This window comes from Cucumis melo, chromosome 6 (assembly GCF_025177605.1).
Source record: "Cucumis melo cultivar AY chromosome 6, USDA_Cmelo_AY_1.0, whole genome shotgun sequence".
NCBI classification, from domain to species: domain Eukaryota; kingdom Viridiplantae; phylum Streptophyta; class Magnoliopsida; order Cucurbitales; family Cucurbitaceae; genus Cucumis; species Cucumis melo.
In genome coordinates, this window is record NC_066862.1 from 29,535,271 (window position 1) to 29,558,823 (window position 23,553).

The 23,553-nt window shown below is 31.4% G+C and overlaps 2 protein-coding genes across 3 annotated transcripts; one reads left to right on the forward strand and one right to left on the reverse strand.

Moving 5' to 3' along the window:
• Positions 1-1,203: 1,203 nt before the first annotated feature.
• LOC103490886 (putative glucuronosyltransferase PGSIP8) lies at positions 1,204-9,764 on the reverse strand. The gene is made up of 5 exons (XM_008450627.3): positions 8,996-9,764; positions 3,440-3,698; positions 3,015-3,216; positions 2,211-2,358; positions 1,204-1,939 (listed from the first exon to the last, which is right to left on the reverse strand). Exons 1-5 carry the CDS (start codon positions 9,274-9,276, stop codon positions 1,408-1,410), a joined length of 1,422 nt encoding a protein of 473 aa, XP_008448849.1. The 5' UTR covers positions 9,277-9,764; the 3' UTR covers positions 1,204-1,407.
• A 5,685-nt stretch (positions 9,765-15,449) lies between these two features.
• LOC103490887 (chaperone protein dnaJ 13) lies at positions 15,450-22,833 on the forward strand. 2 transcript variants are annotated; one of them, XR_537960.3, is made up of 14 exons: positions 15,482-15,794; positions 16,547-16,833; positions 17,418-17,615; positions 17,709-17,823; positions 17,967-18,053; positions 18,228-18,316; positions 18,886-18,970; positions 19,263-19,316; positions 20,182-20,262; positions 20,594-20,671; positions 21,125-21,364; positions 22,003-22,110; positions 22,190-22,309; positions 22,463-22,833. XR_537960.3 is itself a non-coding variant. In XM_008450628.3 (13 exons), exons 1-13 carry the CDS (start codon positions 15,648-15,650, stop codon positions 22,238-22,240), a joined length of 1,620 nt encoding a protein of 539 aa, XP_008448850.1. In that variant the 5' UTR covers positions 15,450-15,647; the 3' UTR covers positions 22,241-22,457. The 2 variants fall into 2 exon arrangements, 1 of the variants encoding a protein (XP_008448850.1); XM_008450628.3 differs by lacking the exon at positions 22,463-22,833 and having other exon boundaries at positions 15,450-15,794; positions 22,190-22,457.
• The last annotated feature ends 720 nt before the right edge of the window (positions 22,834-23,553 follow it).

Genomic DNA, 23,553 nt, shown 5'->3' on the forward strand with positions numbered 1-23,553 from the left:
GCTTTGACTTGGATTATGTAGTGGAAATGACACAACACCTTGTGGAGTCTTTGAATGGAACTGAATATTCTGCTTTGGTCCTCATAGTCCGAACTCAAAGTATACTTTTTTTAATCGTATTTTTTAAATGATGATAATTATAATAATAAGAGGCCATGATGAAGGTTTAATTTCTGTTCCATTTTAGTTTTTGATCTCTTAAATTATAATATATATATATTTTTTAAATTTTGTACATGATGATAATCACAATCATTTTAGATTTTCCTGTTATTTTTTGAAATTATGAAGGAAAAAAAAAATAGTACCTTTTATGTTTTCATGATTTAATCCATTTAACAAATAATAATAATGAGTTTCCTTGGGTGGAAAAGAACTTTTTTTTTCCTTAATATTTGGTAATTTTATTTAATAACGAAAGTCGTCATACTATAGTATATACATACACTATCCATTTTCATGGAAAGAATAATCTTTGTATAATTTCTAATTTAAATTATTAAAATTAATGAGATGTTCATGAGTAAACTATTTCTTTTTTCTAAAGCTATGCATTTTTGGCTATTGAATTGTCAATGCCTAATCTTCTATATATTGGATATCTTATATCAAGTTATACTTTTTATTTATTTATTTAAATCAATCAAACATTTGATCTCTTGGTTGAGAGAGGTAAGTAAGAGAACCCAATCTCTTTTGAGGCTGATAGTATGTCTTGATGGGTTGAGTTACATTTACATTGCTTAGACAATAATACAACTTGGAATTTACATCTAAATTTGGAAGATACTTAGGGGCATTTTAGTTTATATTCATCTTTTGCTCATTTCATCAAATTACATTATCATTGTAGAAAATTCTATGTATGATGAGAACAAAAAAAAAGTTTATGATTTTATTTGATATAGAAATCAATCATATTTACATTAATAAATTAATACTTATGATAAAATTAAATTAAAAATGGAAAGTTGAATGATTTATTAGGTGGTTTAAGGAAGAAAACATCTTTGAAATTTGATAAATGTCCATATTATCTCATCAATCAAGTAGTAAAAATCGGTCTATTTTTTTGGTTTTTGTCAACTAGACATGACAATGTTCTCTTCTTTTTCAATCAAACTATTGACTAGATTGACGACTTTTACGAAATTAACTCAAAGTCAAATCAAACATAGTTGAAAGAAAACAAAATAGAAATCATTTGTAGAAATAATATAACTTGATTAATAATTTACAAACAAAATTCCATCACAATAAAAACGAAACAAAAAACTATATATGCTCACTCTCTTTCCCTGTATAAAAATTGAGTATTAACACCAATGTTTCTTACACCAAACCAAACCTTTTCCAATTTCCAATTCTATCCCCCAAAAATAAATATTTAAAAGAAAAAAGAAACCCTCAACACCATTTATTAAACCTAGAAGACGGCAAAGTCTCACCGGATTTCACTACGAAGAACGCCGACGACTGAATCGCCGCCGCCGTCCTCACCGCCGCCGACCAAACAACCGGCGCAGCGCAGAAGGCGTAGAGGAAGATGGAGAGTCCACGGACGACGCCGTCAGAGTAGAAGGGGAAGGCCATGACGAGAAGGGCGCCGAGGATTCCGATGGAGGGGAGGATGAGGGGGAGGAGAGGGAGGAGGAAGACGGTGGAGGCAAGGAAGGAGAAGGTGGAGGAGCCGAGTAAGTAGAGGCCCCAGCCGAGAAGAGGGTGGATGGTGGTGGGGATAATGAAGAAGGGAAGGGCGTAGGCGGCGAGGATGGACCAGAAGGCGGTGAGTTTTAAGGCGGAGTGGAAGGAGGCGGTGGGTTTTTCTGATCGGCGGTGAGAGAGTTTTATGAGATTAGGGCGGGCGAGACGGATCATGGCGAGAATGCCCAAGTAGAGTAGGATTTGGATTAGAACTAACGGCATTTCTGCTCCGTACCTGAAATTACGAGGATTCCTCATTAATATATCTTCTTAAATCATTTTCAAATATACCAACAACAAAAAAAAAAAAAAAAAAATCAATAGCTTAGTATTTTAAAATAAATGGATTAACAGAAAACCAGATTCTCAATCCAAAAGATAAAAAAGGGATATTTTTTCACTATATAAATGAAAAAGTATTTTAGAATGTGAAGAATAAATTCAAGGTTAAAATGTAACATAAAAAATGAATTTTAATTGGAAGTAAGAGGAGGGAGTTTGATTACCCGAGAGTGTGGCGACGTTGTTCATGCCATTGGAGGCCGAGAGGTAGTATAGGCCATGACCACCAATACCATGGCTTCAACCATGGTGCCCCTGGAAATGTTATCACACTATTTGGTCCACAAGGAATGCTCCATCGCAATCTTAAATCTGTTTTACAATAATCATTCATCAAATTAATGCCCAGAATATACTTTTCAACTAAATTACTCTTTTAGTCTTTCATGATTGACTTGTCCCTCCCAATTTTCTATGAATAGATGCATATTTTCTGTATATATTTTCAAAAATTAGGTTAAAAAAATTGAAAAATAGTCAAAAATAAAATATTTGACAAAATATTTACCCTTCTTAACAAAATTAAATGTAATAAATTTTGGTTTTTAGTAGTTTTGTTTTGTAAAGTATAGATAATTTGTCCATTCTTTCTATTTTTTAAAAAATCCTTAAGAGATTATCAAAACATTTTTTTATAATTATTCAAAGTTCATATAATTATATTTTAAAAACTTATTCTTGAAAACTAAAAAATGTGTACTTAACTTTGAAGTCAAAATATATTCTAAGAAAACTCGAAGACCACACATAAGATTTTGAAAAATGTAGATTTTCCGATAATTGTAATATATACATATTAAAAAATTTGTGTGCTTCTGATTTAGCTTAATATAATCCAAAGAAGTAAAGGTTGACCTTACTGCTTAGTTGGAAAAGTATAACTTCCTCAAAACCCATAGGAAATTGTAATTAATAAACTATGTTTGTAACAACCAGTATGGTCTCTAAGAGGTTAAGGAAGGACTTACAATAGTAAGTAGCATCCATTTGGTAGCCCAAGGGGAGTCTAAAGTTGCCATCAAGAATTGAGTCATTAGAAGGAGGATAGAACATGGGCTGGTTGAGCAAATCAGGGAAGTAGCTCCCAATGAACCCTTGATCTGCACCATCTGGGTTCTCTCTCCCTACTCTCACCTCATTCATCATGTCATCAAATACCCTCTTTGATGGCTGCCACGTCCATATTCAAATCAAAATCAACCATTTTTCTAAGAAAAACAACATTGAGTTCATACAAAACATAATGACATGGACTAAAAAGCTTAATCGAATCTTTCTAGATCACATGTATTAATATCATCTTAAGTTATCGGTTGGCCCAAAAGCTTATGTTGTGTGCATTGTATCTAATTAATTCGAGAGAGTTTAGATCTTTATAACGATTGAGACTTACCTGAAGAACGAAGAGACCGGTGTGGAAGACGCAAGGGTTGATGAAGACTGCACAAAACTGACCGCATTGGAAGAGTTCGTCGGTCTTCTGTAGAAAGAGGTTGTCGGCATCTAACATCACTACTCTGTCGTAGTCTGTTAAGCTCCATGCGTATAGTTTGTTCAATGTTAGCTTGAACCTTCTATCGAAGTTCGATTGGTTCCTGTATGGGTTGTTTACGTTATCAACGCTCACCACTTTTGCTCCATCTTCTTCTTCCCTGCACTAGCGACTTTAATTATAATTCAAACTAACAAAGCTATAGAAACTTGTCTACAGACGATTATCATGAAAACTCATTCATCTAACCACGAAAACTTAAGTTTAAAAGAGTTGGATAACTTCGCATACCCAAATTCGACCAAAATTAAGTCAAAGGAAATAAACGAATCAATACTCATCCTACTTCATTTAGACTCTAACCACAAAAATATTCCTAATCACTCACAAATCTTATCAAGTTAGAGACAAAATGAAGACTGCATCCAAAACTATGTTTCAATGTAGAGAAACTTTAAATAGAGAAAATACAAAACCTAACCTAAAATAAACAAAACGTGTTTAAAAATACATTTGACATTGTATCCTAATAAATCTAAAAGAAATGTTTTAACATATGTAAATGTGCTATGAATCAATATTCTTCATAAATTTCTACATTCCATTTCTAAACTAAATTTTTAAAAATAAAAAGTTTTTTAAATTTTATTCGTGTTTCCAAAATTTGACTAAGAATTCAATCATCTTTCTAAATAAATAAAATTTATAATATAAAAATTGGAACACAATGTTCGTAAACTTCAAGAACACAAATCAAAATCATTCTCAAACTATGACTTATAATTATCAAATTGGAACTCTGAAGTTAAGATTAATTACCCAACTAAAGTAACTATTAAAAAGAAAAAAAAGAAGAAGAAAAGAAAATCCATATGTTTACTTATCCCCCAATCTCTCTTAGGTAGACTCTAGAGACTATTCTATTTATCAGATACTTAATTTCAGAATTTAGATTACACGAAACCCGACAACTTTCCATAGGTGAAAGAGTCAAATCAGGGAGATAGAAAAAAAAGTTGTTCCCTTCAAGTTCAAACCCATGTGGATAGGGACTTCCTCAATCCTCACCACAGGCCAAAACTCTGAACATTGACATTAGCCAGACAAATTTATTAACATTTGAAAAACACAACGATAATAATAAATAATAAATAAATAAGACAGAGAAAGGGAAAGAAAAAAAGGTTGTTGGCCTAAATGTTTCAAAAAGTCGTTGTTCTAAATTCTGGATAAAACGACCCCATCGACCTTTTCCTTCCTAGTCCTTTTTCTCCTCCAATAATCATCCATCTACCCACCAAATATAAAAATGGCGACAAAAACGGAGAATGAACAAAATTTATTCATTATATAATATATATACACACACATATACATACACATCTACTTATAGATGATTGAAATAATAATATACATGGGAATCAATAGTTATGATTGATCAAATATCATTTTCTGCACAAACTAAAAAGTGACGGATTACATCAAATCATAAATAAAGGGTTTCTTTTTTCTTTAAATAAAGAAATGATCAAAATAACCTGGTGATTACTTTAAAAACTATTTTAAATCTGTTAATTATTGTTAAAAAAAAAGGGAGAGAGCCGATAACATAAAAAAAATAAAAAGTAGCACAAATCATACTATCTTATATTAATGTGCGTCAACAAACTAATAGTCACCAAGGTCACTCGTAGTGGTCCTTCCATAAACAGCGGACGTGATCTAGTTCAAAAATCTACTACTTTAGATTCTCACTCATGTATTTAATGATCAGAAACTAGGGGCGCCCTTCAAACAATTTTTTTCCTAGTCAGAAATGTATATTTATAATCTGTCTTAAACTATATTCCCACGAACAAACATAGATTCATACATATACTTTATAGAAAAAAAATTCCAATAATCACTCAAACAAAATTACTCTGGTTAAGCGTGTTTAACTTTGAAATTGATTTGATTAAGTCATCAACCAGAAAAGTATATAGATAATAACTTTCATATTTTTAAGATTTATCTTATTTAAATGTGATCTATGTTTATTTTATATCTCATGTTATATGATGTTGAAAGAATTCATCATTTATGCCAATCATATTGACTTCTTCTTCAATAACTTCTTTTAGTAAAACATTCAACTTCCTAGAAATACATCCTTTTCTCTGTTTATCCAAGAAGTAGATGCACATTGTCAAGTTGGTTGGAACCCACGTGCCAAGTTCTAATATAAATCAAGATATTTGTCAAGTAGGCAATAGAAAAATTAAAAGATGATCATCATTGAATTTAAGCAACTAAGTAATACAATTAATTAAAATAAGATTCAAACATTAGCTAAAAGGGTAATTATGATTTGTTCCACTAAGATGACAAAAAAGTAACGATGATAAAACCAAGCCATTAGGCGATGGAAAACAAGGCAAGAAGCTTCTGCGAACCCTACTAAGTCCCCATCCCACTACATTGGTATACGCTTTTTTTTCTTCAAATGCCTTGTCACACTTTAAAACCAACTTTTCAAAATCTAGCTGACTTTATCCTATATTATTCTCCTTTCTTTTTTAAATAATCTAATCTTCATTTTAAACACCTAATACAAACCAATAAATAAATAAATTAAAGAAAAATATCAAACTTCTACTTGCACATTATCAAAGCTTTAAAAGACGTTTTCACTCGGACATTGATAAATGTTAATTGTATATTTTAAAATCTAAAAAGTAAAAAATCCAAGTAAATTTAAATTTTTGTTAAAATGAATGTAGTTCAACTAATAGTGTTTGTACAACATAATTCTACATAAATCTAACCGCAAACTACATAAATTAAAAATCTCATATCCAAAATCAAACATCATTTGATGTGATCAGGAAGAGATAAAAAGAATAAAAATAATAATTAATAAATAAATTTCAATCCTATACCCAAAACCTTAAATCTTGAAATAAATATCGTAGTATTTACTCAAATAAAGCTGTCACTCAATATAAGGCTTGTTATATTTAGAGACAAGTCTAGCTAGTTTACTAAAAACAATTATCTAAAAAGAATTTTATTATCTCAAAAGCTAGAGTTGACTTTTGAAAGCTTAAAGAGAGACAAAAATCTATGCTTACATTATAAATTAAAATAAACTCATGACTACTTCATCATTTAAACAATAAATAATGGTTTTTATATAAATATTTTTATTAAAATAATATATTAATCTCTATATTTTTAACTGTTCAATTTTAGTTTATGTAATTTGAATTAGGTAAAGAATATTACAAGTAAATATATTTTTCATGTTTAAACGGTAAAAATGTTAATTAGTAAAAAAATAGGAATAAACTAACAGTAAATACTAAATATAAAATTTACCGAAACTACCAAACTAAAATAGATAATTAAAACTAAAGTAGAGTGGCTAGATGAAACAAACTAAAATAATAGAGATCACGATAATATTTTAACCTAAATTGTTTTGTATCCAATCATATCATACCCATCCCCTTCAATCTTTTTTTTTTTTTTTTTCTTATTTTACATCTCTCTCCCAAGAGTGGGCTATAAATCCTTGAAAGAAGAGACAGAGAGAGGGGGTATTTAAGAAAATGCTCTAAAGCTTATCTGTTAAAATTCTGTATTATTATTTCAAGCTGAGCGACAATTGGATAAAGTCGCTCAGACCCCTTTTTAGTATCCTCAGCATTGGGAAACCCTATCCATCCGTCCAAATTCAAGCAGAAAAAGATTAAAAAAAAAAAAAAAACATAAAGATCTTAAACGCCAATGCATGATCCTTTTTTCATATTCTAGATCATCCAGGAGTCGTCTTTTTATACGGGCCACATCATTTTCCTTACTGGCCGGCTATATCCTATTCCCAAACCCTACTGTGGCGACTTTTAAAAAGGAAGAAGGGGACTACTACAACAGAATATTCAGTTTCTTTTTATAAACTCTCATGAAATATAAAAGAAAGTAGATTGTACATGTCGATTTACACATATATTCTCATGAAATATATAAAATGATTTTATATGTCAATTTCATTGAAGTTTTAGATGGAGTAAAATACTAAAGAAAGTAGATTTAGAAATGGGGGAAAAATAATTTAATGACTTTTTAAATTGTCTATTCATCCAAAAATTTAAATCGATAGAAAAGATAAATTTAATATAATATCTAACAATAACGAGAATCACGTTAAATTTAAATTAAACTCGTAATTCGTAATTGAATTCTAAAAATGAAAGAGAATGTGAAAGATTATTTTCAAATATCAAAGAAAGTCTTTTTGAAATTGGTTCAGTCCATTTCTTTGATACAACACAACACATTTGAGTGACTAATAATTATAGATGAGACAAAAATTTACTGCTTTAATTCTGGAAAAAATAAAAAGACATTATATCTATTTGGTGTCTTAAATTTTAGGAGTTATTTGAAACTGAGAGTGTTGTTGTGGAATGTGTTAATGATTTAGTTGTGGAACTCACCAAAATTTTGAAATGAATAAAGAATGAAACTCACAATTCACCATTCAAATACACCTTAAAAAAGTAATGAATATTCAAGAATTTTTTTTATAACTATTTCATTTTTTTTTTTTTTTTGTCTTTTCTGTTTTTTAATTTCTGTTTGTTATCTTTTTTTCTTTTTCATTTTTTAGTTTTTCTGCCTAAACTTAAAAAATAAATTTCTTATTTTAAAAAAAGATTAATTACCAAATATACTTCTTCTGAGTTCTAAAGTTTATGAAATAAATTTATAATTTTAAAACTTCCAAAACCACAAAACTTATCATTTAGATGTTGATGGTTTAAATCAAAGAAAAAGAAAACTTCAAATTGCCAACAAAGCATAGCTTAATAGTGCGACAAAGTTACGTGGTTCAATTTCCTAACTAAGAACTCAAATAAAATATAAAGAAACTTATAATTTTTAATAATATTCTGAATTTATAAATGTCAAAAACCAAGCCGATCCAAGAGGACTCTTGTATTCGTATGTCAAGACTAAAGCCGAAAAAGAATCAAATAGGCCGGCGGACGGCCGCCGTCCATCGGCCGTCCAATCCAAGTCGACCGGAGAAGAAGCCGGAGACGAGAGATGGAAATGTTCCGGTGGTACACAGACTACGAAAGTTAAAAACAACTTTACACCAATCACACCGTTCGTTCAACTACTACCGATTCAATCTAATGGACAAGATTAAACAGAAACACCACAATTCGTCCCTACTTCTTAAGCTCTAACAGGCCCGCCCTCCGCCGGACCCGCCGCCGTAAGGTTCAATCCGAAATGGAAAATTATTACTAATAACATCAGTTTCAGCCAACAGCGCAAGCAAAAGAAAAGCATACGGAAAAAGAAATCGAAAATCGGTTCAGAAAACAGAAAAAAGAAAATGAAAATTCAAAAAGAAAAGAAGATAGAGAGAGATACAGAAGAGAGAGAGATTCGGAATCTTACAGAGCACGAACCCAACGAACGGGCACATCGCGAGACGCAATGACGACGAGATCAGCATCAACGTTAAGCTTCACAAGCGATCTAATCAACACTCTCGTCGCTACATAGAACTCATAATCCCTAGGCGTTCCCATATACATCATCGATGCATAAGCGTTTCTATGCTTCGTCGTTTTCGTTGTTATCTTCGTATACTCCGCTACTGATTCTTCAACAACCGCCGTCGCAAACACCAGCACAAACAACAGTGCTGAAATCCTCAATACTCCGTTGAAACTCATCGTCTCCGTTACGTTTCTCCAAATCTCTCATCCACTAACTACACCTCAACCTCAGCATCGATCACACGTTATCCTCTGTTTTTCTCTCACGTCTGGATTTTTTTTTATCACTTTTTCAATGAGAGGCAACGATGTTTCGCAATCTCAGGGAAGCTGGTTCGGAGTTTGGATACAGAGACGCGGGAAAGGGAGGAGGAACTGAGGGCGGCGAAGGGGAGGGAGAATTTTGTTTAGTTGGGTCTGTTTGGTTTTTATTGTTCGAGCGGGAAGAGGAAAGGGGGAAGTGAGTCACGAGGTTAGGCGGAGAGATGAAAAGAATAAGCGTTATAAAAACAATGTACGCGTTTTTTATGTTTTACCTTAGCTTTGAATCTGGACCGTTGGTATTAAATACCTTTACTAGTTTGACCTGTGCCAGTTGTATCGTCCCCCATTGGATTACTCCCCTGTTGGTCAATAAAGCCGTCACCACTCTCCCCGACCTTTCTCCTAATGTTCCTCAATACTCTCTATCACATTCCATTCCTCAAATTCTTTGTTTAGATTTGTTCCACTTTGACCACAATCGACCTTTTTTTCTTCCCCTTTTTGTTTTCTTTCGATCGATCCTTTCGATTTAAGTACGGATGTTATTAGTGTTGAGATGACGAGGAGGAAATAGTAAACATTATAATAATTAATGTTGGGGTATAAATAATAATATTATAATTAATCGTAGGTTATATCTATGTTGTAATTTCATATGGATATGGTGTTTTCTATATATATAATCTCAATGTTTGAGTATTCTTTCAAGTCTTTTTGATAATCACTTTCTTTTTGTTTTATATTATCGTGACTTTCTTTCTTTTATTTTCATATCTATTTAAGGGGATGTTTGAAGTACATAGTAGGTTATTGTAGTACGTAGATTATAATAAATCATGTGTTATGTATGTGATAAATTATGAAAATATAAATAAGACTAAGATTTGTAAATAGAACTGTGGAGTGAGCGTAGGTACTAAGGTAAATGATTAATATGAATGATTAACTAATTAATGATTAATATGAATGATTAACTAATTTAAACTTTTTGTTATTCCTCTAATTTCTATATGTTAGAATTGTAATTTCCAATATTGAACCTGATACTTCTTTCCATAACCCGTTATCGGGTATTAATTTATATAAGGTTATTTTAAGGGAAATTTTCATAAATATAACAAACCACTCAAATATTGATGGTCCGTGTAACAAAAGCCATGAAGTTAGACATTTTTTAAATATTTCAAGTTTGTCCTCTTGTCTTACTTTCCCTCTTCATTGTGATTTCTTTCCATCACATTTACTCTTTTCCTCACGTTGTTTAGATTTGGTTGATCGTGTACAAAAAAAGATAGCAAAATCTAAAGGATCGTGTATAAAAAATCTTAAGAAATACCATTTAAATTGGAGTAGCCAAATCTAAACGAATGTGTAAAAAAAAATAAACGATCGTGTAGACAAATCTAAATGATCGTGCACCAAAAGAATTAAAAAAAAATGTTTAGTCAAATCTATCGTGTTCCAAAGAATTTTTAAAAAATAAACGATTATGTAAACAAATCTACCAAACAATAACCAAATCTAAACTATCATGTATCAAATATATGACACGTTGTTGACGACGTGGTTGACAGAACATTTTTTGATTTTTTATCGTGGACTTGTGAATTTTTTTCGTTTTCAAAATTATTTTAAACAGAATAAATATTTTACCGTTTTGTTATATTTTTTAAAATGCCTATGTGTTTCATATAAGAAATAAAAAATTAACTCGAATTTAAGAGGTGCCGCCTTCGTTTGAAAATTAGCCGCGTTGTCGATGTGTCGTACGCGTCTTTGGGCCTTTTGACTAGTGAACGTTATGTCGTAACGTTTTCTTATTCTTTTAACGGCTTTTCCTTTTGTAGCGTTTTTCTTCCAAAATAAATTCAAACCCTTATTTGCTTATTCTTTTCCAATCAACGCAACTTTGCATATTTAGGTCCGATTCCTTAACTATGTCGTTTTTTTTTTCTTTTTAAAAACATTAAGACTGTTAATACTTTGTTTAATTAGCCAAATTTTAAAATCAAAACGGTTTTTTTTTTCTTTAATTTTTAAATTTTAGGTTTCAAAAAAATTCAGTAAAAAAATAGATAGTAAAGTAAGAAATTTAAAAATAGAACGAAGTGATTTTCAATATAAGTCGGCAAGATTCTTTATAACCTTAATACAAAAGCAAAAAAAGATACCAAACAAGACCTAAAATTACCCAATAGTATTGCAATTCAAAATTAAAAAACCGAGTTGATAAAATACTATAGTTCAAAAGTAAGAAAAACAAATTTAACCGTTGAAATGTTTTAAATTAATCTACCCCTTTGAACGACTAAGTATAGAATTTTGTTGGCTCTATTTATGCTTAGTTTACTATTCGTGGATACGAACCTAAAATTATGTTTTTTCTCTGTTACATCATTTTTTTTTTTTTGTTCACTTTATTTGTAGATTTCTTAACTCTTACATTCTCTTTTAAACAACAATGTAACAGATTTTGAGTATAGTTTTAAAATCTGTTAAAGAAAAAGAAGAAAAAAAGTTTACCTCCCTTTTGAGTTTATTTTAATTTAGTCCTTGAGTTTTAAGATATTATATGTTTAGTACTTTAGTTTTGAATTTTATTTCAATATGTGTTACTAACTTTCATTGTTTCTTTCATATAAATTCAATACAAATCTATATTTGGTACCTTTTGATTGGTTTCCATTGGTCGTTGTTATATTTCACAATGTTATATTTTACTTGTAAATTTTATTATTTATTATTAAAAATATTTACAAAATATAACATAATTTCAGTTTTTATCGATGGTTTCTATTAATTCCTAAAATTAAATCAAATTATTAATGAATCTAAAATTTTGTTATATTTTATAAATATTTTGGTTCATTTTGTTATATTTAAAAATTGATTTATTTGAATTAAAAAATAAAAGAAACATATTATACTTTAGACAAAGTCAAAAGAGAAACTTCTTAAATGGTAAGGAAATTAAAGACCACATCTCATAACACCTTTAATTATATAAAATGTTAAGAATATTGACTTTTTCAAGTGCCCCTTGTAGTACAATTCATGTAGTACTTGGCCAATCAAAGACTTTTTCTTCAAATTTTATTTGATTTTCCTCACCAACCATAGAGTTCATGTTACATAAATATATATATTTGATAATGTTTTGTCAAACCTCCAAGTGAGATTATAAAAGTATGGCTCCAAATATATCTTAGCATTGAAGGAACATGCTAGCAAAAAGAGAATGAAAAAAAAAAGTGAAGTATTCAAACTTCAACTCGTTCTATTGAGAAAGATTTGGGCATGCATTTAAATAGTAACGAAACTTTTGTTAAATATCATACGTTTGAATATCTTTCTTTATTGGATATCTTTATCAACTTTTTATCGAATAAAATCATGTCGTTTTTTTTTTTTAATCTTTCACTTTCGTACGTTATAACTCTGATAAAACACTGGAAATTTTATTTTAAACTTCAACATTTCTTACGACTTTTAGTTTCAAATGAAAGATAGATGACAATGAACATATTTTTACGTTAACCATAGTCGTTTTTACATTTTGTTTGAATTAGTGAAGGAATGTTGCAAACATTCAACGTATAGAGTAAAGTTTTACGACCTTAAATTTTGTGTTACTACTACTTTCTCTTGTATATATATTAGTATTTTTACTATAAATTTTGCAAGCATATTAGTATATTATATTTTAAAATTGCTTTAAAGTATAAAGATAAGAAAAATAAGATTTTAACCTTTTTTTATTACTCATATTATTATAATTAAAATAAAAAATGAATTAACTCATATTCCAAAATTATTATATTCAAAGTTGTGTAAGGTTATTGAGGACTCCAAATTTCTCTTCCAAGTAGATTTATTTTGTATTATTTTTGTATCAAACAATTTTCCACGCATAGTTTTTGTTATTAATTTTCATCCACACGTAGATATTTTCATTGATGTTTCTATATTTGTATGTTCATGCATTTGCGTCAACAAAAAAAAAGATAAGTCAACATTTTCATTATAATAAAAAGAATAAGTGAAACTTAAAAGATTATTAACAATTTGTAACTAATATGAAAATAATATGATTAATTAAGGTCTCATTTTGCAAAAATTTTAGATTTTTGTTTTAAAAATTTGAACTTATTTCTTTTATTTATTTATACTTTTTTATTTCATAATCAATAGTAAAAAGTATATTAACTCATAGTTCACGATGAAAAGATTGTTAAACACTTTGTAGATTCTAGAATGATTACCGGATCCTAAAATTGCTAAAAATTCAAAGTTCCACAAGGTCTTTGATTTCTAGTCCAAATAACATTTCTTGCACTCTGGAAATTCCACAAATTGGAATTCCAATCCTCGAATAATCCAAATCATAAGTCAGCTTAGAGTCATCCATGAGAACTTTTAAGAGAGAAAACATATATACAAAAAAAATATGCTCTTAACTTACACATTTTCGTAGATTCAAAATCGATACTTCTATTATATCATAAAATAAAATCAACACCGTAATTTTTTTAAAAGCGTAAAATGTATGTTTACTAATTTAATTTTTTCCCGCTTATTTCTTTTATAATTTTTCAAATATATCTTTCAACGTTGACATTTTCGAGACATTTCGACCTATGATTTCATTCAATTGAGATCTTGATATTATAGTCGACGTTACTGCTATATACATACATAAAACACTCTGAAATTACAAACCAATTAAAAAGTTTTAAGTATAAAATATTATTTAATTTGGTTTATGTTTTCAAAATATACATTTTTTTTAGGTTTCTTTTTCTTTTTTACCTTTTTACTTTTGAAATATGAGTTAAAAATGAGTTATTTTAGTCCAATTTATTATTCTAAATACACTTTGTTATTGTCCAACTACCATAATTTACATTAGGTAAGTCATTTATCAAAACATATATTTTTCTCCAAAAAAAGATAAAAAAAAGTGAAAGCATATATTTAATTTAATTTAATTTAATTTGTTACCTCCTCATGTAACCAACGCTACAAGAAGGGAATGTGTCAAATCCAAACAACCAAACACAAGTCCAAGTTGAAGGGTTAGGCCCAATTCAATTATGCCCAATGCCACATAGTAAGGCCCATGAAAACTCACCATTAACACAATAATGTTTCCCTGTCTTTATTATTTTTAAGTTCACCTTCAAACATGAAAATTATGTTAACGTTACTAAACTAAACTCAATTTGGCTTTTATTATTTGGAATACTTTCAATGTCAACATATATTTGAAGAATCCGATGCTTGAAGACATCAATAGATTTTTCAATCAGCAGAATAATCAAAAAGTTCAATGTAAAAAGTAAGCATGACTCTACTTACATATAATATTTGTCAATGAAAAAATGTTTATAGTTTGAATTTTCTCATTCTTTTTGTTGCAATAAAATAAATTTTCACATATTCGTATGTAGGCGAGTACATGTTCATCTTGTTGTTGCACTGTCACATAACATTAACCCGTACCCTTTTATAACAAATATTATAGAATGGAATAACTAATACTAACGTTCATAGCAATCTTCCCTATCAAACATCCTACAACGTGGAAGAGATCACCAGGATATATGGATTGTATTATACTACCACAAAAATATTTAGCTATCAATGTTGGTAGACCACATGGCGATTACATTCCCCTGCTGGAGAACATGTTCAAGTCTAAATGTGCACTAGGGTTGGTAACTCAAAACATAACAACGAAACATACATAGAGACAATGTCATCCAACATCAATAAGGATCGACTCTGATAAATGTAAACAAGTTAAATATGTTCTTTTTCATAAATTACTAAGTACAAAATCTAAAATTGAGAAGATCAAAAGGTCTATAGTTCAAATCTCCGACCTCTATTTATCTTAAATAAATCGAATAAACTCAAAGTACAAGAGCCGAAATTTATTTTTAACATTGTTATATACATTTGCCCACCTAGATATTTTCAATTAATATTAACTCGATCGATGTACCAATGCATTAGCGACTAAAAGAGATGTGTTTAGAATATATTTTGTACATGTTAGGGGATGAAGAAATTTGGCGTTGGAATTAAATTTGATGTTAAAAGGAAAAGGGAAACGATTTCCAAATAAGCAGTGGGAAATATTAACAACACGAGCGGGTAACCTTGCTAAGCTGACAGCTCTTCCGCCCGCGGTTCGGCAAAAGCTTCCCAAAACCCCACACAAACTTCTTCCATTGTTGCACTTTTGTTAAACCTCTAGCCGTTGCTTCAAAACCCTAGAGATGGAGGAAGAAGAGAAAGCTGGGCCTCCCAATAAGGATTTGTATGCTCTACTCCACATTTCACCCGAAGCATCCGACGAAGAAATCCGAAAAGCTTACCGCCAATGGGCTCAAGTCTATCATCCTGATAAATATCAATCTCCCCATGTATATTTCCCAATTCACACTTACAATTCTCTTATTGTTAATCGATTCTCCGTTATCTCGATTTCAATTTTGCTTTCTCCAGTGTTTTTAAGTTAAGTTTGTCGTAGTGACGTTTTTGTGTTATTTTGCTCACTATTGAACTTATTTACGATCAGGGATAGTTGACCGAACACTATCGTGGCTTAATTTTTGTTTAATTGTAAAGTGGAATGTGTTTGATTTAACTGAGTGGCATTGTTCATGGCTTTTTGATACGTTTGATTTCTTTTCTTCAGTGGGTTTAGCCATCTTGATCTTTTTCTTAAAAAAATTATTGTGTAATCTCACATTTGTAGGTTATGTCGTGCTTTTTGGAACATACAAGGTAGCAGAGTTATTGATCAGTAATTTTGTGAATGATTTTTTCTTTTTAAAATGCAAATAGGTAGTGTGCTTAATTTCATCATGGAATACCCTATAAATTGTGTTAAATCATTATATAAGTTCTATTCCTGTTCCTAGAATCTTTAGAAGAAGGAAATACACGCAGAAACATATTTCCATTTTTATTTTACACTTACTGGGATATGTGGAGTGAAGGTGGTCCCTTGGGGGGGTGGGGGGGGGGGGGGGGGGGAGGGGAGGTTGTAATTTATAATAAACAATACGAATTATGTCTTGATGAAATTTTGAGTATCTATCTTCTAGTTTTGATCCTGTTGTTACTGTCCTTGTGAGACTTTTTTCATTGTTTTTTGTGTTTGGTTTTCTAGATGAAAGATATCGCTACAGAGAACTTTCAACGAATCTGCGAAGCATACGAAATCTTAACAGATGAGAATAAAAGACAGATATATGACATCTATGGGATGGAAGGATTAACTTCTGGTCTGGAACTAGGTCCAAAGTTGAATAAAGCAGATGAGATAAAGGAAGAACTTGAAAGGTTGCGGAAAAGGAAGGAACAAGAAAAAATTTCAGCACATTTCAGACCTTCTGGTACCATACTGGCTAATCTGTCTTTGCCACATTTTTTGGAGGGCGACGGCATCATGAGAGGGTAATGAAATCTTTCCGTTCTGTTTCCCACCGTCCATTTTAGTTTAAGCAAATCATCATTACAGTGCATTAGGTACAACATTACATGATTTCACCAGGCTGCCATAAGTAGTTTGAAATAGTCTCCTTGTCACCTCTAAGTTCTTTTTAAATTTCATAAATTTAAGGGTAGTTATAATGGTTAGCAATTTTAGAGATAATAATTAAGTGTATAACGACATTTTTAAAAAATTGCAAATATAGCAAAGTCTATTGATGATAGAGTCAGTGATAGTCCAATAAGTGATAGACTCTGACAGATTTTGCTATATTTGTAGTTTATTTAAAATTTTGCTATATATACTAATACTTTGAATCGAATTGCATTATCTACAATTGTCCCTGAATTTAAATAATCAAATCTATATTGCTGGTACTAATAATCTTGAGCTATCTGATTCAAACATTGATTTGAAGTTCTTCTTTTTTTTTTTTTACAAGAAACAATAACTTTTTTCTATTCTGATATCAAGTATATATTATTGAAGTTTATCCAGTCTTGTTGCTACTGTGTTATTCATCTACTCATTTATTTATGTACCATAGAATGGCCATGACAAGTGAAGTCCAGTCTCAAATTTCAAAAAGTAATACTGTTGGAGTAGGAGGAAATTTGGCAGTGACTGGGAATGTCGGTGGTGGGGCTGCTTCTGCATTGTTTCGTCATCAATTTTCTTCAGTTTCTTCTGTAGAATTTATGGCTTCAACTGGTTTAAGATCACTTATTGGGATGCAAGCATCTCGGTGAGATATTACTTCCCTTGAATATTGCCTTTAGGAAAATTTGCTCTCTAACCCACATCTACCTCTCACTCTCTTTCTCTTCTATTTGTTCAGTCATCTTACATTGCACTCAACGGCAACAATGGGTATTTCAATGTCATTGAAAGATGGATCATTGAATCTGTCCAATTCTTGGACTCGCCAACTTTCTGAAACAGCAAATGGAAATGTAAGCTCCTGACCCCCAGATTATGAATATTTACTGAAATGGTACCTGAAAGCATGGAATAGCTTATCATCTAGACTTGTAGTTTCTTAACACTGGATCTGCTGCTTCCCTTGCTTCCTGAATATTGCCTTCCCTTTTTTTAGATACAACTTATTTTAGGCCCAGAGTCATCTGTTGCAGTTGGATGGCAGAAGAAAGAAGAGAAAAGTTCTGTTGCAGGAGAGGTGAAGGTATTCTCTTTCTGTGCCTGTCAAATGTTCCTTGGTTTTAATCATGCCCTAGTACAAGTTGCTAAATTCATATGTTCTCTCAATAGTATAATTTGTTTCCCCTTTAAGATTTCATAATTCACGTTTCGTTGACTGCCTTTTTTCCTTAGCACTATTCATGTGTTGCGCTTGCAGTTTAGTACAAGTTCATTTGGGGCATCTGCTCATTATACTCATCGCTTCTCTTCAAAGTCTCATGGCCGAATTGCTGGGAGAGTTGGAAGGTAGTTGCTTTAAAGATTGTTGTCAATATGTCCAATGTTTCATTTTTCCTGATGTTGCCTGTTTTCTTTCCCTTTAAGTTGTTAATAACATAGTAATTGTTAGAACATACTGCATTTAATTTATCTTGGAGTTGGCCATTGTTGATCAAGGAACGTATGAAACAAGTATTTGTGGGCACAACTTTAACAGGAGCACTAAAATTTTATGGAAAATGCTAATTTAGTTGCTCATCAGGAAATTCGATGGAAAAGACTAGAGGAATCTTTCTTGGTAACTCTAGAAACCTTAAAGAGATTTTTCTCTCTTTTTCGGACGCATTTAAATGCATTATTTCGAGATGGTTTTTCCTTTGCATAGGGTTTTGTAATTACTCTCCTTGATTTATGTCATTGGACTTGATTTGTACGCTCCGTGCCATTCATTTGTTGTTCTCTCTTTATTTTGGAATGTGTGATATAGGATAATGGCCGAACTAGAAATACCTGTGTTTATGCTCCACATTAACCTTTAGCTCGGAGATTGCTTCTTGGCATTTCTATTTTGCTGACTTTAGTTTTTAAAATTGCAGCACCATGCTTGAGCTTGAACTTGGTGGTGGGAGGAAAATATCCAAATTCAGTACTGTTCGGATGTTGTATTCAATTGGCATTCAGGTAGTCGGAGCTTCATGTGTGGAAAAATAAATTGATTACTGTGCACCATTTCTTGAGCTTGCATGCCTGTTTCCTAATGAGTGCTGAAGAATTATTTAATCTTCTGGATGAGAGTTTGGGCTTCTAATGATTCGTGAATGCTCAGTGTTTTTCTTTTTTTTATTCTATTCCTTGAGGATTTATTCTTTGATCTGGTTTCCATAAACCGGAAACATGTTTCTCAACCTGTATAATTGATTCCTGTTTTCGGTTTTACTTGCTTCATTGTTTGTTTGTGTTTTCACTTTTCCAGGGCATCTTTTGGAAGTTTGAGTTGCATCGTGGAGGCCAAAAATTGATCATTCCAGTGAGTTTGATCTCCAATTTTCTCTTCTTTTAATCTTTAGTTGCTTGTGCCTGTGTTCCAACTTTCTTATCTATTTTCTTTAACAGCATCGTGGAAGTAATAATGAAACTTGATTACTAGTTAGCTCTTTAGCTATGATGGATGAACCATAAACTTGCATTTCATATGAGTAAAATGCGAACACTTTGAAGGACCTATTAGAACTTTCCTTTGGATCCTTTGGTTTGAAAGAAACAACTGGACGAAAAACAAATTCCTCTCTGTTGGTCTTTGCTTGGGGCCCAATATTTGTGATAAAGAGAAAACCTGTACTTTCTGGATTATGGAATCCAAAAACAATTAAAAATTATTTTAAAGAATAAACCCACAGATTGAGGCACTGGCTTCATTTGATTATGTTGAAAAAATAGAAACTGGATCAGTAAGAAACCAAACAGGCCCTAACTGCTTAAGGACCATATAAATCCATCTGTATGGACAAGTAGACATCTAAACCACAAATTTTGTAGCTTCGGCAACAACCGCATATCAATTATGGATATTCAATTTTAATGTGATGGAAATTAGGATCTTTCGTAATTCTTGATGAAATTGTGATGTTTGAATTTTGCAGGTTTAGGGTTTGGGGTCTGTTTATTTACTTCTCTTTACATTTAAATGGTAGTGATGTTCCAATGATTTAATGTGTCTTTTGTTTGCTGTTCACGCACATGATATACTATATATTGTGCACTTGGACTATTTTAATGATCCACCTTTTTTTTGCGGATTCAACTTTTTTGTCTTTTGTTTTTTTAATAATCTTTTCTTATTTTATACCTCTTAGTTTATTATGTCTTTTTTTCTGATTTGCTATTTCACGCAGATTCTGATTTCCAGGCATTTGAACCCCTTATTTGCAGCTGGAGCATTCATTTTTCCCACTTCAGCATACTTTCTGCTCAAGGTTTTCTACTACCAAACGTTTCACCAAACTAAGTTAATGAATTGGTTTGTCATTTGTGCCATGTTGGAATTAGGAAAAGGGAACAAAATCAGGCACACCATAAAAAAATATTAAACTGCAGTTATTCAAACGCATTTTAGCTTTTAGATTGCTTGTAGGCTTTAGTTTTTTCTATTAGTTCCCTGCTAACTAATCTTTCATTTTATCTCTTGAGATTTGTACTAAGAAGTAAGTGGAGGTGAAGACCATTGTAGTTGATTATCTCCTTTTCTACAAAATAATAGTCCTTCGATGTTTCTTTTAACTTAAATCTTCTGTGCTATGATTGCAGAAATTTTTGGTAAAACCTTACTATCAGAGAAGGGAAAAACAAAAGGCTTTAGAGAACATGCAAAAAACTTCCGCTCAGGTATTTATTTCTTGTTCAATATATGGAGCTTTTGAATACATGTAGCCAATCTGCTTTGTTTTTATCTCTGTAAGATTCCATAGATTGGTGTATATATATATGTATATTTCTCTGTACTTAAGTGAAAAAGATGAATTTAAGAGGTTAGGTTGCCTACATGAGACTCTAAATATTACTGTCGTCATTATTGCTACCATTGTTTGCTTGTGGGTGAGTAGTTGAAGATGATAGGCTTGCTTCTTGGACGTTGAAATGTTAATTCTGCTGTTTTAGATTCTTTTAGGCAACTTTGCCACGGTGTACAGAGTATCCCCTCCCCCATTCACTTCGAATCACATAGCCTCTTTAGAAGTGTGTTCTATCTCAAGTATTTAATGATTTTTATTGGCGGCTTCTGTATTTCAAATTTTTGATGCAGGAATTGAGGCTTTAATATGTTGTTTGTCAATGCAGGTACGAGAAGCAAGAGCCGCTGCTGAGAAAGCTCAACAGCTACTGCAAAATGTAGCCAACAGGAAAAGAAACAGGCAATCTGAAATTGGTGGACTCGTTATTACTAAAGCAATTTATGGAAATCAGAAGGATTTGAAGAAAAGGGACGAATTAAAGGAACCAAATGACGAGTCGTCCCTAAGCATTATAGATGTGACTTTACCGCTAAACTTTTTGGTTAATGATTCTGGGCAGCTAAAGGTATTTTCTTATGCCTTCTTCATTTCCTGTGTTTTTCTAGATACAAATAATACCGATACCATTTGGAAAATGACATTGGCACTTACGATTGGCTTTAGACTATTATGAGGTTGCATGAGCTTGAGGGCCGGTAGAAATAAAAAACCATGGGGTCATGTCCGATGGGTTATTTGTGTCATTGTGCTCGTGCACAAGGAAAATGCTAGAATAAACATATTAGATAACACGAGGTCTCATCTCAAAACCAATTGACAATAAGAGGAGTAACTCATTTATGTTATTAAGATCGTGAGATCCCTTGATTTTTCCGACGTGGACTCTTCACCAGAACTAGAACCTATTCCCATGCTACAAACCCATGAATGCTACTTCTTGATTTTCTATTAATTGAGTTGAATTAAGTCAAATCAAAGACCAAACTACCTGAAAATGATATGTCAGTGAGTACTGTATTATTATGTCGTAGCTGAATGCTGGAAAGGGGTAGATAGTTTAGAAACTTCCTTCCAAGGGATTGGACTCGTTGGCTTTAGCTAGGTGCTCACTAGTTAGATTGAATACATGAAACATATGTCATATATGAGTAGATACACCTGGAACTGGTTATTTCATCATGCCATTTTATCTATTTGATGCAGCTCCATGAAGGGGTAAAGAAGTCAGGCATCATGGGCTTTTGCGATCCATGCCCTGGAGAACCAAAACAGTTGTATGTTGAGTATAACTTTGGTGGCCAGACATATGAGGTAACTATACCAACCATCATGAGTTCTCAAACGAACACATTTGTAGGTTTAGTTATTTTAACAAAATTTTTCTATGTAGGTGGTTGTGGATGATTATGAGGAGTTGCTAATACCAAGGCCATTTCAGTGAATCTTATGCCAACTTTAACAATTCACTCCTGGTTACCTCTAGCAAATTTTCATGCTTCATCTGCTTGAGGTAATTCATCTTGGTTGATATAATTATCCCTTAAAATGGTCACATTCGTTTTATAATAATTTTGTATTTTAAAGGTTTCAAAGCAAGAATTTTTTCCCCTTACATTGACAATTTCTTCCCATGGTGAAATAAAATCCATTTTTGTGAATGTAGGATCTCTTGTTTTTCCATGAAATTCTAAAGGGGGATGAAGTGGACTGTGAATCATATTTTAAGAGTGTTTCTCGAAGAATAGAAATTTGGATATGAAAATTAATTCTATGGATCACACTTAAGGAGGGGTATTCTTAGGATCTTGTTTCATTTCCACCAAATTAAACAATCTTACACTAGTCCAAAACCCAATTAAAACATTTTCTACACATATCTCCTTGACCATAGTGTTACTAATCAACTCCACCTACCCTTATAATGTGTGTGTATATATGTATGTATATATATATTATTTTGTTTGATAAATCCAATTATGATAGTTACGAAAATGTACCAAAACTTCATATTTATATTGATTTGATTTTTCATAATGTTGTCTTTTAGCACAGTGAGCTCTACTAGGTTGCTAATTGCTATCTTGTTGATCACTAAGAAGACTTAGATTCAGTGGATGTAAAAGTAACAAAATCTGTGAGAGAACAAAACTTGTAATTCTTAACTAAGTTGCTAGAAAACCACCATGGAATCCTTATTCATCTAGAATAGGGCCAGTTGCTTTAGTGGATTCTTGACTGATTTTTCTCCAGGAAACCTGTTATTAAGATTTTAAAATTGGTTAGAGCATAAAAGATTTCTAATCTTGTTATAAAGGAAGACTCTCTCAACCATCATAAGTTGGTATAGTGGTTAAAAAAAGGATACAAAGTCTCAATAAATAGTCAAGAGATCATGGATTTAATCTATGGTGGTCATCTACCTAATAATCAATTTTCTACGAGTTTCATTGACAGCTGAATGTTGTAAGGTTGGGCTGGTTGTCATCTAAAATTACACTACAAAATATATATATATATATATATATATATATATATATATATATATATATATATATATATAAAAAGAAAAAAGGCGTGCCTGTTTCGTTGCAAGAAATATTTCAGTAGATTTAAGTTGGTTAATTTTGAGAGCTGATGCTAGTATCTAGAAGCATGTGATATTTTTCCTTATGGATAAAAAAAGGAAGTGGGTTGAATTTTAGTTCTGGAATCTTCTAATTATTATAGGATACCCACCTTGCTCCACAAGTGTTT